Source organism: Anser anser (genome assembly GCF_964211835.1).
Source record: "Anser anser genome assembly, chromosome: 2".
Lineage (NCBI taxonomy): Eukaryota > Metazoa > Chordata > Aves > Anseriformes > Anatidae > Anser > Anser anser.
Window position 1 is genome coordinate 46227802 of NC_139721.1, and position 15146 is coordinate 46242947.

Sequence of the window (15146 nt, forward strand, 5' to 3'; positions counted from 1 at the left end):
AAACTTCACCAATAGAGTAGAAATTGTTTTAAAGAAGTAACATTTTATTGACTTGTTTGAATTTTTGCCAGGTTACAAAATGAAAAAAAAAAAAAACCACAAAAACTAATATAGCAAAAAGATATGCATTAGCAATAGAAAAACCCTTCCTCCTAAAAGCCTACAATAGTCCTAGCAGAGGAAGGTGCTTGTGTAATGACAGTACACGTTTATTCCTGGGGATCACTGACAACAGCAGTGGTTGAATAAGAGAAAGGACTGAGGAGAGCGGCAATGGTATAATGGCGGTGACCAGAATCATTAGCAGTGAACACCACCTGGAAAAGAGAAAACTTGTGATCACGATGAACAGCACACATTCAAAACTACCTTAATGTTTAAAATCAGGAAGCATGCTCTAGTTCCTGTGTAGACTATTTTGATAGTTCTTTTCAGTCAACGGTCAAACTCCTTTGCAAAGGGTCATGCTCCCCATTAATTTATTACACCTGCTGAAGACGGAGAAATTAGTGTGATTTGGACCAATGTCCACAAAAGCCTCACCTGTGGTGACGTGCGGTGAAGACACTTAACACCTGAGTCAGGCATGCCTATTTCTAGTCTGTGATGTGGAGTGGGAGGAGGAGAGGGAGGTACCTCAAACAACCAGTAAGAAAGACAGAGAGGTGAAATCCTCTGTTAACTTCAATACAACATCTGTGTGAGGTGTCCAAGCTCCAAGCAAGGCAGGCAGTTGGAGCCCAAAGCCACTTTCAATACTTCGGTGCCTCAGTGCTGTTTTTAACACAGCTGATGATGAGTCAGTTCTTAATGGGAGAGCTGAGTTACTAGACTTGCAAGAAAAGGAAAAGACCCTTGTTCTAAAAGAATTCACATTTGCTGCTCTCCAAATCAGTTCTTGGAAGGTGAGACACGCAGCTCCCAGGAAAAGTGCCTTCAGTTGAGCCCCTTTCTATGGCTCTCTTTAGTCTAATACTTGAACTGTTTTCTGAACTGTCAGGACTAGAGAGTTCGGTCCTCCACCCTAGTCCTGCCAAAGTCTAAGCTGCCAAGACATGAGAACTGAAGGCTAGAATTACCTTGTACACAGATGGTCACTGAACTTTGCCCACTTCCTAGGGTAATGTAGACCATTACGTCAAAGGAAGGCATCTTAACAGCCTAGCTGGAACAGTCTCAACTATGTGCTTTTAAACACCTTTTGAGGTGAAATTCTTAGGTCCCAGCAATTTTCAGACATCCAAATGGTTAGGGAATATTTATGAGGATTATCTGTTTGGCCTAAATCACTCAAGCTGCACCTCAGGCTTTTATGGATCTGGGCCTTAGTCATTTGTTTTAGTCTTCCACAGGTCTCCATAAATTAACAATTTAAAATGTTCTACAGAATAATTCCATAGTCATTCCAGACCACTGAACAGAATGTTTAGAGAAACTTAAGTTAAATGGCAGTGTAAGCCTCAAGAATGTAAACAAAATTTTTGGAAGTACTAAGTAAATGTCATAGAAAAGAGCACACTATAAATCAATGTCGGACTAAAAGCAAAGAGGAGCATGTGACATGAAAAAAAACCTGACTATGGAATTTGGGTATCAATGAAACAACCTATTTTTATTTTCCCGCTATGGTTATTTCTTTATCTTTTTATGCCTCTTTTTTTCTTTTATCTATTTTTTTTTCTATTGTATATATCAGTACTGAGCATCATAAAAAATGCACACCAAAAAGAACATTTTTTTTTGCCTGTAATTACCAATCATACAAGAATTCAGGTGCCTGGTATGAAGGATATCCCCCTGATTAAGTAAGAGTTAATGTTCTATAAAATTAAGGCTTCCAAATCTGTATATTCCTTCAGCAAATTAAATTAAAGGAGACTATGTTCTTTTTGTGTGTTTTTGTTTTGGTTTGTTTTGGTTTGTTTGTTTAGTTTTAAAACGCTGCATGGTTTTGAATAAAGTAGCTCTTTTTGGACAAAGGTCTCTACTAAACTAAATGGGCACAGCTCCTCTTTGAAGAGCTGTGCCAATTTGTACTTGCAGGTAATTTGGCTACTTCCTCTGGCTTAGCTGACTGTTTACTGTCTTTATTTGCACAATGTTAGGTGGCAGTGAACCATTTTATTGCATTTTCAATATCAAAGGACTACATTTATTCTGTCCAGCTCATGCTGCTGCATGGTATATAGGTTATTAGGTATATTTGCAAATACTTACATCAGCATATTCATGGAATGGGGAAAGGCCAAGTCCTTTCCAGTAAGAGCTGGTGTCAAACTCAACCCTGTATGTTCCTTCTACAAACTGTTCTTCTGTTGTGAGCTCATGGATCTCACCATATTCTGTGGTTTTCCTGTAATGATAAAATACCTATATAAATATTTTATACTGTCATTTAATTGTTAAACGGAAACAGTCAATGTGGAGTGTTAAATAGCACAGGTGCTGTATAGCCAAATTCAACATTGAATGATTTCTAATAATCTGAAATAATTCTCTCCTGTGTAGTGTATGCTTCCGTATTGCAGAACCTGTCCCTGCTACCAGCTTATCCACATACATCACAAATTAAAGCTGACTGGCTTTCTTTGGTCATTTTTGTTGCTATGGCAGGGATTATATTTAAGACCCCTGTTTTAATATCATGTTAAACTTGTACCAAGTGCCCTCTGGAACCAAATGTTAGTGGCTTAGGAAAAGGATTGTCATGATGAAAGGCAAGATGCCAATTCTCAAATTATAATTAGAAAAAAGAGATTTTAGTGGCAAATGATTTTATTCAGTAGTTATTAGCACTGAGACTATAGGTTTTACATCTAAACACTGATGTGTTTTTATGTAACCCTGAATGGTAGTGTCTTGGAACAGCAATTTAGCCTCACAAGATTTTATTAATCCAAATTGCCATGTCTTGGTCAAAGAGCAGGGTCCTCTTCCACTGGGTGCCATGTAAATGAGCAATAGGAATTGCCAGCTCAGAGAGATTATATATTCAGCTTGTAACAAAATGCTGGGCGAATGGAATCCAGAAGCAAGGAGGAAATATAGTTGGCATTGCACCCTATTAGTCTGAAAAAGACCAAGCTTTGTTTGACAACTGTTTAAATATTTACATATTTGGCTCCTAACTCCTTTATATACCCTTTCCCTCACTGTTTTATTTTATTTTTATTTCAATCTTTTTATCTGATTTTATTTTTTTCTACTGAAAATATTTTTATAGCATTTCATAACCATTTGGTGTATCTGAAGGAAAAATAAAGAAAACTTTGACTTGAAGAACTAGTAGGACTTGCCCAGCCTATGACAAGGATAGCTGCCTACGCAGAAAATAGAAAAGCATGAAGAGGAATAGAGGGAGGAGAGAATGCAACGATCTACTGCTTCTTATCAGAGAAAGAATCAGTTGTGCTATTACAGCTTTTCTTTCCCAGCCTCCTCCTACTACTCCATCTTGCTTGTCTTCTTTGGTTAACGATAGTGAATGACAAAAGTCTGAATGATGATCTTTTGCTTAAATTAAGAAGTTACAAAATCAAAAATGCTGTGGTAGTGTTCAGGTTTTCTTACATTTCAACTCTAGCACTTTGAAGACTAACAAAAGTCTCACAGGTCTAGTACAGGTGAAATCAGCAATATCCAGGTATTCTTTCCATACCTGTAGAGAATCCAAGCCATGATTGAAACATGTCTCACAGGCAGTCTTTGAAGGAGCGTTAGTATTTCCTCGCTTAACCTCTCTTGCCTTTAGAAAAGGCAATAGGCAAAAGGCTGAAGATCTCATTGACAAGTGCTCATGTGTCCTTGAAAACGTGAGGCAATTGCTGAGATTCTGCAGAACTGTTCAGGCTGCAAGTTAGCAATTCACACGTATCTGCTTAGAAGCTAGATGGTTTTGACACAAACCATTTAAAAGGAAAAAATGGTGTGTGACCCAAAATCTTTGTTCACATAAAGAAATTTTAGTTTAAGAAAGACGTGGATGCAGCTTGAATGGTGCTTTCTGTAATTATCTGATCCAGAGCTGCAGATGTTAACCATCCAGAACAGCTGGGAAACTGGAAACAAGGGTTCACTTGAAGCCTTCTGTTCACCACCAAGAGTTAATGGCACTTTCTCTACTTTAGCTATTAAGTGATAGCCATTCAGCGTTAGTGGTTTGCTCATAAGCAAACCCTTAAGTACCACTGTTGTGGTGACATCCAACAGGACAGTGTGTGATTCATATTCTGGATAGAATTAGCACAAGGCAGAGGATTTCCTGCATTCAGCCCTGGTAGCAAAATGGTACAAGTGATTCTTTCTGAGCAGTACTTGTATTTCTGTATGAGCACTTGTATTTCTATCAAATGTGCTGTGACTTTTTATTTTTCTTTGATGATGATTCACACCCAAGGTCACAATGTTTAGTGAATACAGCTCTTGAACTACGAGGCCTAGATTTCCAAAAACATGTGAGCAGTGAGAAGGTCAAAGCTAGTCATGGGAAGAGCTCATGGAGAACCCATATCGTGGGCTTCCTAGCCCTAGGGCCTTCCTCAGAGTGCCTCTCAGCTGTAGTTAAGCTTTCCTTGCATATTTTTGGCCAGATTTATTTTGAAATAAGCCTCTTAATAAAATCAGATGTTATTATGCTAACTTCTTCTCTGCCTTTTAAATATTAATATTTGAAATTCTACAGTTACAAGATGTGTTTGCTAAGTTCCCTAAAATGTGTTAGCAAGGCTAAACAACTACCATCTAACTAAACTAAAACAGCCAAACAAAACAAAAAGCTTTTATAAACATCTGTACAAAATGACACGTTTACAGTACACAGCAGAGGCATATGGAAATTCAAAATATTAACATGCTGGGTGTAGTTACAGATTGTGCTCCTTGATTGCATTCAGATTTTCAACAGATTTATCACAGATAAACTCTGGTTTTCCCAAAGGAAGAAAATTGCAATCATGTGTGAAAAAATATTTTAAACAAGTGTGCTCAACCTAAGTCAGTGTTGTCACTGAAGGCAGCCTTGGTTAAGATGCAAGCCAAAGGAAAGGTCATAATCTTTACCTGCAGTAAAAATGGTGGTTTAATGTTCCCCCAGCAAAATACTTCTCCTTTGCCTAAGGCTATTTTCCTCATTTATTTATTTAAATAATTTAAATAAATGATTTTCTCAGACTTTCTCTGTGGTATTAAGTGTCAAAAGAACTTGGCTAAGAAGAACCACAAGATTTGTTTCCTTGGGCTTGTTAAGAGCAGTGTTGCAAACTGAACAAGAAAACACTAGTATGCTCAAAAGGTGACATTAAACACTTATGTTATATTTATCTTATTCCAGTGTAAGTTGTACTTTATATTACACATTCAAGACCAATTGATGAAACATTTAAAATAACCTGGATTTCCTGATCATGGCACAAATACTTGTTAACAACAAGACATTATCAGTCTCCACTTCTCTTGAAAGCACCCTGTCAATTTTTAAAGAGGTACTTTGTTGCTTGAAGGATGTAAATCCATTCCAAGAGTCATTTTTTTCCTAGATTGACACTCACCCTTTGGGAGTGGAGATGTCTGTTTTTATCTCTTAACCTCCTTGTTCCTTTTCAATGGGGAAAGGTTTTGTTTTTCATTTGTCTGTTTTGAGTTTTATAAAAAGAAACCCTTCAGATAAAGAAAGGTATGTCTCTGCTTGTAGTGTTCTCTTTTTCTCTCTACAGCTTTTATATAAATCATGCTATAAAAGTTCGAGTAAAAGACAGTTGGATGCTGTAGTAGTTCCTGTCCATGCTTACGCTTGTTGGTCTGTACTTGAATATCCTCCTGCTGCTAGAGATTTCTCTTAGTTAAAAATCTGAATCAGTGTGTTGTTACAATGAAACTTAAATGCCTGAATACCTCACCTATTTAAATTTTAGAAAACTGTATCCCTCTGTTCCACATATTTTTCCAGCAGGCTGAAGATAATAGTATTTGCCTACTTTCAGTGATGTTCTGAGGATGCTTTGTAAGAATCAAGCTGTCATAATAGCAAAAGCCATGCGAATCTGTAGATATGACAACAAAAAAATGCTGTGGCCATGCTTCTGTGTTTTGTTACAGTGGGACTCTTAAAATCCTTCATGTTAAGGAGTTTCATACAACAAGCAAGTTTATTGCACAGAAGAGAACTAATACACTTGTTATTTGTGTGTGTACAGATGGAGCTTACAGGAAGGATTTTGTATGTGACTGTTGAAAATTAAGATCTATATCCATTTCACATGAAGATAAAAGGTTAGTCTGGATTGCCTACAAAATTCTGGCAAATAGGCTTTATTTTTTTTTTTCCTTTTATAGAAAGACAGGTATTATTGGAGTTAGGAGAAAAACAATATGTATTTATTAAACCTACTTAGACAAGTAGGTAAGGCAAAAATCTTTTTTTTTTTTTTAATTAATATGAGTTTCAATTTAAGTAGCAGGTATGTTCCACTTGAATCTTATGAATTCTGGAACAAAAGCCATGTGCTGTTATAGTGTGGTTATAGTGTGTCTAATGCTGGTTATAGTGTGACATGTGAAAAACAAAGTTGTTTTTTTTTTTTTTTTTTTCATCAGAGCTCCATTCCCTTTATTTCACATTTGTTTGCCCAAGGCGCCTTGAAATTGTTTCAGTAAGACCACATAACTTACCCATTGGCAAAGTCCTGCCAGCTTCCATCTGCGGCCTTTTTAAAGACTTTAACAGCTACGTTAGCTGCAGGACTTCCTCTGACTGCATCCAGCACTTTCACCATGAGAGGGCATTTGGAATCAACAGAGCCATGGGAGACCTTGGGGAAAGCAGGAGAGGTTATACAGGAGCTGTTCACTAGCCCTGCAAAAGCTTTCCTTCAAAGAGAAGATTTCAGAATTAACATTGGCTTAAAAGCAAGTTCTTTGCAAAATAGTATTCAAAGCTAGTTCACAAAAGTTTATGGCTTACAGCAGAATCTTTGATCTTTATACAGATCACTTTATTTTACATACATACGTATACACAGTTTGATAAATATTTAGAGTTGCATGTGTCCCTGGGAAGATGTTATAAAATACACCTTTTTAGTGAGATCAAAAATAAGAAAATAGTAAATTTTAATCGGGAACGTTAGCCTGGGCAACCAACAAAGAAATACCTACAACATCACTAGGGGTGAAAGAATGAAAGAATATTGGTTTTGTTGTTGTTGTTGTTGTTGTTATTTATTTATTTATTTATTTATTTATTTTATTTTTTTCCTTTTAGTGCTTTAGAGAAGCACTTGTTTGGTGAAAAAAGCAAAGCTATCTCTATATTGAAGGTATGGGATGTGAGTCACAAACTGACAGAAACAGAGAAAAATAAAAGGTCACATCTATATCCCATACCCTTTCATAGTGTCCTGAAATAGATGGATAAATGGTGAAAGAAAAGTTTAAAGAATTATGAAGAAGATACATCAAAAATGGTAGTAAAATAACATTTTAGGGAAGTCTAATGGTTTCAGCATTTCATGGTTGAGGAAGATGCTAGTTGTCTAGAAAATATAGATTGTCATTCCTGTAATGATTGAGGTTGAATAAAAAAAAGACTCACCAGTGGTGCAGCTTCAGCAAGAAATACCAGTCCAGCAAAGAAAACAAAAAGAGCAGAGTGAAAGGCCATTCTGCTTGCTGTTAGTGAGTCCTGGTGCCAACAGCTAGGAGCTGATGAGATTTGGGATTTTATACCCAATCCTACAACAAAACAGGCTGCTTATTGGGTGCCCATATGACTCCAAATCTGCTGATTCTGATTATTTGCTTAGTAAACAGTCCAATCCTAGAGTCGGTCCATGAATAGCACAGCCATTGCAGTCAATGGAAGGACTGCGGGATCACTAGAGTAAAGAGAATAAGTAACGGACACAAACATGACCCTTGCCTGGGGAGATTAGACTCGTAGAAAGCCCTCCAAAGAGTAATGTAAACAACCTTTCTTTGCCCAGAATTCCAACCAGTTCTAGAAGATCTTCATTCCCTTGGCCTCAGGTTGTGCATGATAATGCCCCAATGTTTTCTCTACATGTGCTCCATGTTTCATCTTGATGAATTTAATGCTCTCTGAAGACTAATTCCCAAATATAGAGGTGGACTCTGTATAAAGTGATGGAGTTTGTTCATTTTCTGTCTGAGGCAGCACTAATGGTCCATGCTTAGAGACAGATTCCCATGTCTGCATTTGCTTTTTTAAGAAGAGAAATGTTTCTTTTTGAAACCTAATTTAGATAGGATCTGACAACATGCTGACTCTCACCAGAAGTTCCCAAGACTAGGATTCATCATGCCTGACTTTCAGCTAGACACTGAGTCTTCCTCTTAGTCACTGGAAAGACACCTAGTAAGTTCTGTCCCCTTGGGAAGGCAGAGGTCTAAGAGAAGTGAAATGAGTCCTCTCTTGCTCCATGGACACCAGCAGAAGCCAAATCAACAGACTGGTAGCTTAAGATAAGATCTGGCTAACAGTCTAGTTGTCAAACTCTTATCATCCTGGTAGAGTTATTGTTATGCTCTGAAATGTACATTTACATATAAGTAATTTCAGGGGTGAATCCAGTCCTAACCTAAGTTGGAAGGGAGAAGATGTCTCTTGGAGGAATGGCATGGTATAGCTGGGCTTCTCCAGCTGCATCACATAAAAACTGTACTGCACCCTGTGCTAGTTGAGTGAGAAAGAAACAGTCCTTTGGCTTTTCTTTCTTCCCATGTCCTGAATAACCCTGACTTTATACTTCTGTTCTTTGACGGTGGTAAACTTAGTTTTTACTGTTTTCACAGTATTTAAAAAAAATGCAATTTTGCCTCTTGGGTGGGATTATGGTGAAGGTCTTAGAGGTTACAGACAGTATTCTCCAGAAGCTATGTAGTCTGTTCTCTTTTGGCAAAGTTGTGGGTTGGAAAAAATCTATATTACAGTAATCTCCTGAACTGGGATCACAGTGCCCTTTGAACTTACAGCAAAGCAGGCTAATACGTAAGTAGCATTCTATACTCATTTTGCATGCACGTAAAAGTCAATTTGAGGTTCCCAGCAGTAACAATTCATGCTGCAATCTAGTGCTTGTGGGTTCTATTCAGATCTTGGAGAGGTAAACACTGCTTTTAGATCAGTGCATCAATGTTTTATTTCCTTATTTTGCTCTCATTGTTTATAAATATTTCTCTGAAGCAGTAAGGCTTTGTATGCCAGGAAAAGAAATTATCTGCATTTTAGTGCAAGTAGACATTCCTCTCATTTTCTGTCAGCTGGTCTGCAAGGAGATAATGCTAAGGAGCTAATGAGTCTGCCTGCACCTGGAATTGCCCTCATATGGGAGCAAGACTTCAAAAAAAATATTTTTTTTTCCCTAGCTTTTCTGCAAGATAAGTGTTTTTGAAAAATCAAGTCTACAGTGACAGTATGTTTCATCTGTCTGTATTACTAGTTTACTTTCCTCTTTTATAACATTGATCTTTTGGTAGGTGGCTTCCGAAGTGAATATGAAGCATGGAAAATTCTACCCCCAAATGTGTTTTGTTTTTTTTTTTCTCTTCCTTCCCTTACAATTTTTTTGGACTCTCCCCCTCCCAAACATAATCTAAATAGGGATTCTTTGACTATTAGCAGGGTAACCATTTTGGAAAGTAAATAGACTCTGTGTTTTTGTGAATCTTTTTTCACACATTTTGCAGGTAACTAGATTATTGCTGTAAATTATAAGATATGAATGGACTCTCTGAGAAGGTAAAAGTCTTCATTATTTCTTCAGTCTCAGAGGCCATAGGATATCTATTTATTATATTTATACTGAATTCTATTAAAATCCCATGGAAATCTAGTTTAGAATTATTATAGCCTAATAAAATTAATGATAGTTAGACCATTCTCCTTCCATTGTCAGTCTCAACTTACTATCACAAATATTGCCAGTGAAATGCTTTTGTTAAAATACATAAGAGGGTCCAGGAATTTGGAATAGCTGGCTGAGGAGAACAAGGAGTGGAATTTTAGCTGAAAGAAAAAGGCATCTGCTTGGATTCAGAAGAAATGGTGGCACCAAAGAGAAGGTAGAGGCTCCTATTTGGCTGGCTTTAAATAGAGAAGGATGCGGTGGTTCTAGAAGGGCATGGTTATCATCTGGATTGTGTGTGTTTGTACTGTGAGAGTTTTGGACATTTGCATCCAAATAAACTCTAAAATTTTACAGAATGTACCAGCCTCGGTGAATGAAATCTTACTATTTTGAGCAAGAATCAAAACACGTGACTGTAGGAGGAAGAAGGAGACAGGAGATGAGTAACTGCTGAGCATGTAGCAAGTGATGATTGATTGACTGTTGTCTGTCATTTTTAAACACTTTCTTTGTAATGGGAGTCTGAAGCTTTTAAACTAAATAATTTATCCCAGGTGAAAAAATAAAATAAAATATGGGAAAGGTAAATGAAAAGGGACTGAGCACTGAAGAGCAAATGGAGTTGGGGAACTCAGCCTTCTGAAGCAGTAAGGAAGCTGCCATAAAGAGCAGGGAACTGGGCAGTTCCCAGAGAGTCTGCTGGGAGGGTACGTGCTACAAGGAAAGTAATGCAACACAGAGCATCAGGCACAGGGTAGTACCATAAAAACCAATGTAAAGAAATAGTTAACAGGATCACTGCAAACACCTCAAAAAAAAAAAAAAAAAAAAAAAGATATTTAGGAACCCTGGTGTGGAAGAAAAGGTAGAGTTATACTGCTAACACAGAAATAGAAAGAGGCCATTTGGGCCTGGGGGCCTGGGCAACATGCAAAACCCAGAAGAAGGGAGTAACATCCGGGGGGGTTAGAGGGATGGAGAACAGAAAGGCAAAGAGTCCCTGGTGTGAACAGTAACCACAGCCTTATGGAAGCCAAGAAATATGAGACCCCCCAGGTATGGAAAAAATTAGATAATCCTCAAATATGTAAATACTTTAAGGCTTATCTGAATTCCAAATCAGTTGAAGTTCATCGCTGAAGAATTAGAATTAAAGCTTATTTTTACTGAAAGCATATTCTTTGCTTGGAAGCATTACAGTGTTCAGGTCAAGAATAAACATGTCCCACTAATACTCTCGTTTATGTCGAATTTTTTTCCAACTGCTTTACAGTGTATCTTTCTTTCTCTTCCATATAGTCTCAAACACTTAAGTTTATTTTACATAGATAAGCTCTTTACTCTCTCCCCTCTTCTCTTCTATTTGATTTTATTTAGAAAACCAACAATTTCACATGGCAAAATGCTCAGACATGTTGGAATATATGACTTTGACCATAAAACCCTGTAAGCTATTCATTTGACATCAGCAGGAAAGAGGCTGATCGATGATAAGCCATTCAGTTATTTGAATAAATTTCCTTACACTTCTAAAGAATTAATGAATTTCTGAGAAAACAAACAAACAAACAAAACCATAACTTTCTTATAGTATGTAGATGTCAAAGTGATTTTTTTTTTTTTCACTTTTCTGGAATTACATTCCATTAGGACTTAGAGGAAAAGACTTGAGATTTCTTCTTGACAAAGTTTGCCCGAACTTTCTGAACTAGAGTCAAGAACTCTGAGTTTTAGTCCAGGCATCTGCCACTGAATTGCTGTGGCAGACCTCTGGCACATTAGGGCACTGCTGAAGTCAGTGAGAGGTTTTCTGTTGATTCAGCAATTTGCTGATTATGTACCATTTTCCCTCTCTGCACAGCTGGAGATAATACTTTTCTAATTAAAAATGTGCCCAGGGAAATTCATGTCTGAACTTGAATTTCAGATTGCAAAGAATCGCCTTAAAAAAAAGTGGCACTTCAGGGGTGTGTGCTGAGTGCATGTTTGTCAGTCAGCCGTGCATTTTGATTTTGTATAGAGAGAATGTCTGCATTTAGAGTTTTAATCACCATTCTCAAATTGCCTTGTTCATAGGACTAACACTGGGTATTTTAATGGGAAATAAGGAAACGTTACTGTTCTGACATAGAAAAATAAGAGAATCATCCTTATCTTGTACACTATATCAAGAACGGTTAATCTGATAAAGAGGAAGTGTAAACTGTTAACAAACAATTTAGAAGACAGGTGGGTTGGGCTGGGCTTCAGGTACAAAATTGCAGTTTTTGATCATTTCAAGGCCATGTTCAAGGAGCATCCTGAGACATAGCCTAAATTGCAAAAGAATGAAACATCTAAATAAATGATTGTTACTATGGACTTTTTGTAATCTATGAATTCACCTGGCACCTTCTCATCTTTGCAGACTTTCATGTTGAAGTATTTCAACTCTACTTCATTACCTATCCCTGTAGCCCCCTCATCCCTCTAAAACAAAATTCTGTTCTTCAACTTCAGTATGTATTCATTTCTACATACTAATCCATCAGTCTAGACAAGCGAATGCACAAATAAATAAATGTATACACAAAGCTAAGTGAATAACCCCTGTGGCAGTCCTGGTGTCTTAACTTTTCATATTGCTGAAAAATGCTTTGAACTTGCCAGGTAATCAAAGTTTTTTAAAGGTCAATTTCCTTGTTAGCAAAATGACGAGGTAGTGAAGGTTATTGATTTAATTTTGCTCCCTTCTTACAGTAAGAGGTACACAGTAAATCCACAATGTGATGCAAATATTTATATTAGCATAAAAATATAACAGAAAACACAATTTTCAGTGGGCTTTGTCTAGGCAAAGTTTTTAAGGCAATCTCCACATATACTTGATATATTCTCAGCGGACTGCAGATGTCAAATGAATAATTAGATCAGACACTGTTGACATTGAAAATCTTCCCCCAGCTGTTATGACCATTAAAAAGGTTCGGTAGGGTTAAATTATAATCTTTTCTTAAGTTACATATGTATTTGCTGAAGGTCTTGTGTCAGCTAATGCAGCTACGTACTTTGCTCAGCATCTTGCTGTTTAAGATTGTAAAATGCTGAGTCTAAGGCTTTGTTTCCAGACACTTAATTCTGGTACCTAATACAAATAGGTGTGTGGAAACACCTGTTTTTCCAGCATGCAGGTCCAGCTGGGTAGTCTTTTCAAAAGCTTCTTCAAATTTACACAGTGCCAGAAGTATCCATTGGTTAACGACTAATCATCCTCCAATGTTATTTAAATGACTCAGTTCTTTCTTCAGTGGAGGTCAATATAGGGAGATCTCCACATGGACTCGTCTGGATGCAGCTTTGAAGTGAACTGTAGCTGGAAAGCCTGTGTTTGCATTTATGCTCTATCTTGTGCCCAGAGGTGCCCAGCCCCTTTAGTTCATCCGCAGAGCTGCCCCATCTTGGCATAAGATCATCATCTGCCCTGGACTAAAATCCACTTGGCATACTGTTGATCAGGGAGCTACCAAGTTACAGAGATTGTCATGTGCATGCCCATCACACATCCATACCTTTCATTTTACTAATTGAACCAGTGTCTGCTTCCTGCCAAAAGCTTTGGGGAAATGCTTTACTAATCATTTTATCTCACAAACTGTGTGTCTGTATCTTTCATGGGTTTCACCGAACGTTTACATCAGCTTCCAAGTATGTTTACCAGATTTACTGGTCTGGCAAAAGCAGATGTGCACAACATTGAAATGGGTCTGAGAGGAAGCAACCCTGTATCTCTTTTTTTGGGGGGGAGGGGAATGAAAAAAGGTTCTCAGAAGGGCAGTAACAGGGCAGATTAGGAACCTTATGTTTGGGACAGTAAAAACTACTGGATTTTCCTTTCTTTTTTTTTTTCCTTTTTTTTTTTTTTTTGCTCTTACTCAACTTTTAAGAACAAGAATAAAGTATACTATAACATTTCAAGGAGAAAAACTCCTGGAGAAGGACTAGATACTATTATGTGCTGTAGAACCAGCAACAGCAGAAGAAAAGCAAACGAAAAGAGCTAAGAGCTGCTGTAGACCAGCCACCGCTCCTAGACAAGGTTACCTGAGCCAAAAGCTGTCACTCATTATGTCGATAGCAAATGTTCAAGCTAACTCTGTGAGCAAAGTAGGAAATATAGGGTGAAGGAATACTACAAAAATGTTGAGTAGCTCTGGGATTCCTAATGCTTCTCGCCACATTGCCAGTAAGTAGAGCTAGTTTTGTACTATGAGGGACAAAATTCATTTGTACACTTTGAAATATCGTGGGTTACATGAGTTAGCTGGAGGTTGAGTGAAAACATGGTGTGGTATATTGTAAGGGAAAATATAGCGTGTGTATGTTTTCATGTACGTAAACACAATATTTTTCCCATATGCATTCTGTATGAAGTGCTGCCTGCCTTACATAATTGCAAACACGGATTGCTGCTTTAAATGGACAAACAGAAGCTACATGTAAATATTTTTTCTGATTAAGTCCCTGTGCTTATAACCCCTTTACCTACTGCCAGCCAATCTGGGAAATTGAATTCTAATCAGGTAACAGGTACATGCTCAGGTTTATAGAGTGCAAACCTGTCAATAGTTCAATGCAACACTTGCTAAGGACAAAAATAAGTTTAATTGTTTACCATCTCTAAACTATGTTCAGAACATATCTTGTAACACATAAATAAAGTATACAGCTGCTGAGGCTGCAGCTTAGCTGTAGGTATGGCCGTTGCATCACTGCTCTAGACCCGCAATCACAGTGACTATAAATATGTTTTTTGCACTTGGAATATTTATTTTACCCCTGGGATAAAATGGGGATTATTTTGTGGGGTGTATACCTTCTCTTTCTTGGTCTGCACAGGGCACAGTCCTGCCACATACCATTGCTGAGAGACTGTTCAATCATTAGACTTGTGTTACATCCAGGCATGCTTTATCAATAACAATAATGAAGCAGAGGTATGATCTGTGTTCAAGGTGACTCAAACAGAACTGCAGCCACCTCATCTACCAGACCCTTTATGTATCATGCAGTATGTAGTGCCCAGGGGGTAAAATGGTAGTTGGTGTAAAGCAGCTCATCCAATCTCCACTTGAGGTATGAAAAGAGACGATGGCCTGTAGTCAAGTCAGAGAGGCAGGCAGTTTTAGTTCCTGGCTCCAAAAGCTTGTTTTAGAAACCCAGAGTCCACATGGTGATATTAAATATTGTGTAAAAAAGCACAGTGCAAGCAGCGTGATCCACAGCACTGGATGAGCATGGGGAATA

The 15146-nt window shown here is 37.6% G+C and overlaps 1 protein-coding gene across 1 annotated transcript; it reads right to left on the reverse strand.

The window, feature by feature from the left end:
* Positions 1-23: 23 nt before the first annotated feature.
* On the reverse strand, positions 24-7746 carry LOC310893540 (transthyretin). The gene is made up of 4 exons (XM_083822683.1): positions 7589-7746; positions 6667-6806; positions 2218-2353; positions 24-317 (listed from the first exon to the last, which is right to left on the reverse strand). The coding sequence occupies exons 1-4, from the start codon at positions 7655-7657 to the stop codon at positions 210-212; spliced, it is 453 nt and encodes a 150-aa protein (XP_083678809.1). The 5' UTR covers positions 7658-7746; the 3' UTR covers positions 24-209.
* Positions 7747-15146: the final 7400 nt, after the last annotated feature.

Coding starts and splice junctions, on each gene's coding strand:
- LOC310893540 (XM_083822683.1), bottom strand. CDS start 7,657: ATGGCCTTTCACTCTGCTCTTTTTGTTTTCTTTGCTGGACTGGTATTT. Junction 2,354..6,666: donor TGGCAGGACTTTGCCAATGG/GTAAGTTATGTG, acceptor TTATCATTACAG/GAAAACCACAGAATATGGTG. Junction 318..2,217: donor CATTCCATGAATATGCTGAT/GTAAGTATTTGC, acceptor TCTCTTTTCCAG/GTGGTGTTCACTGCTAATGA.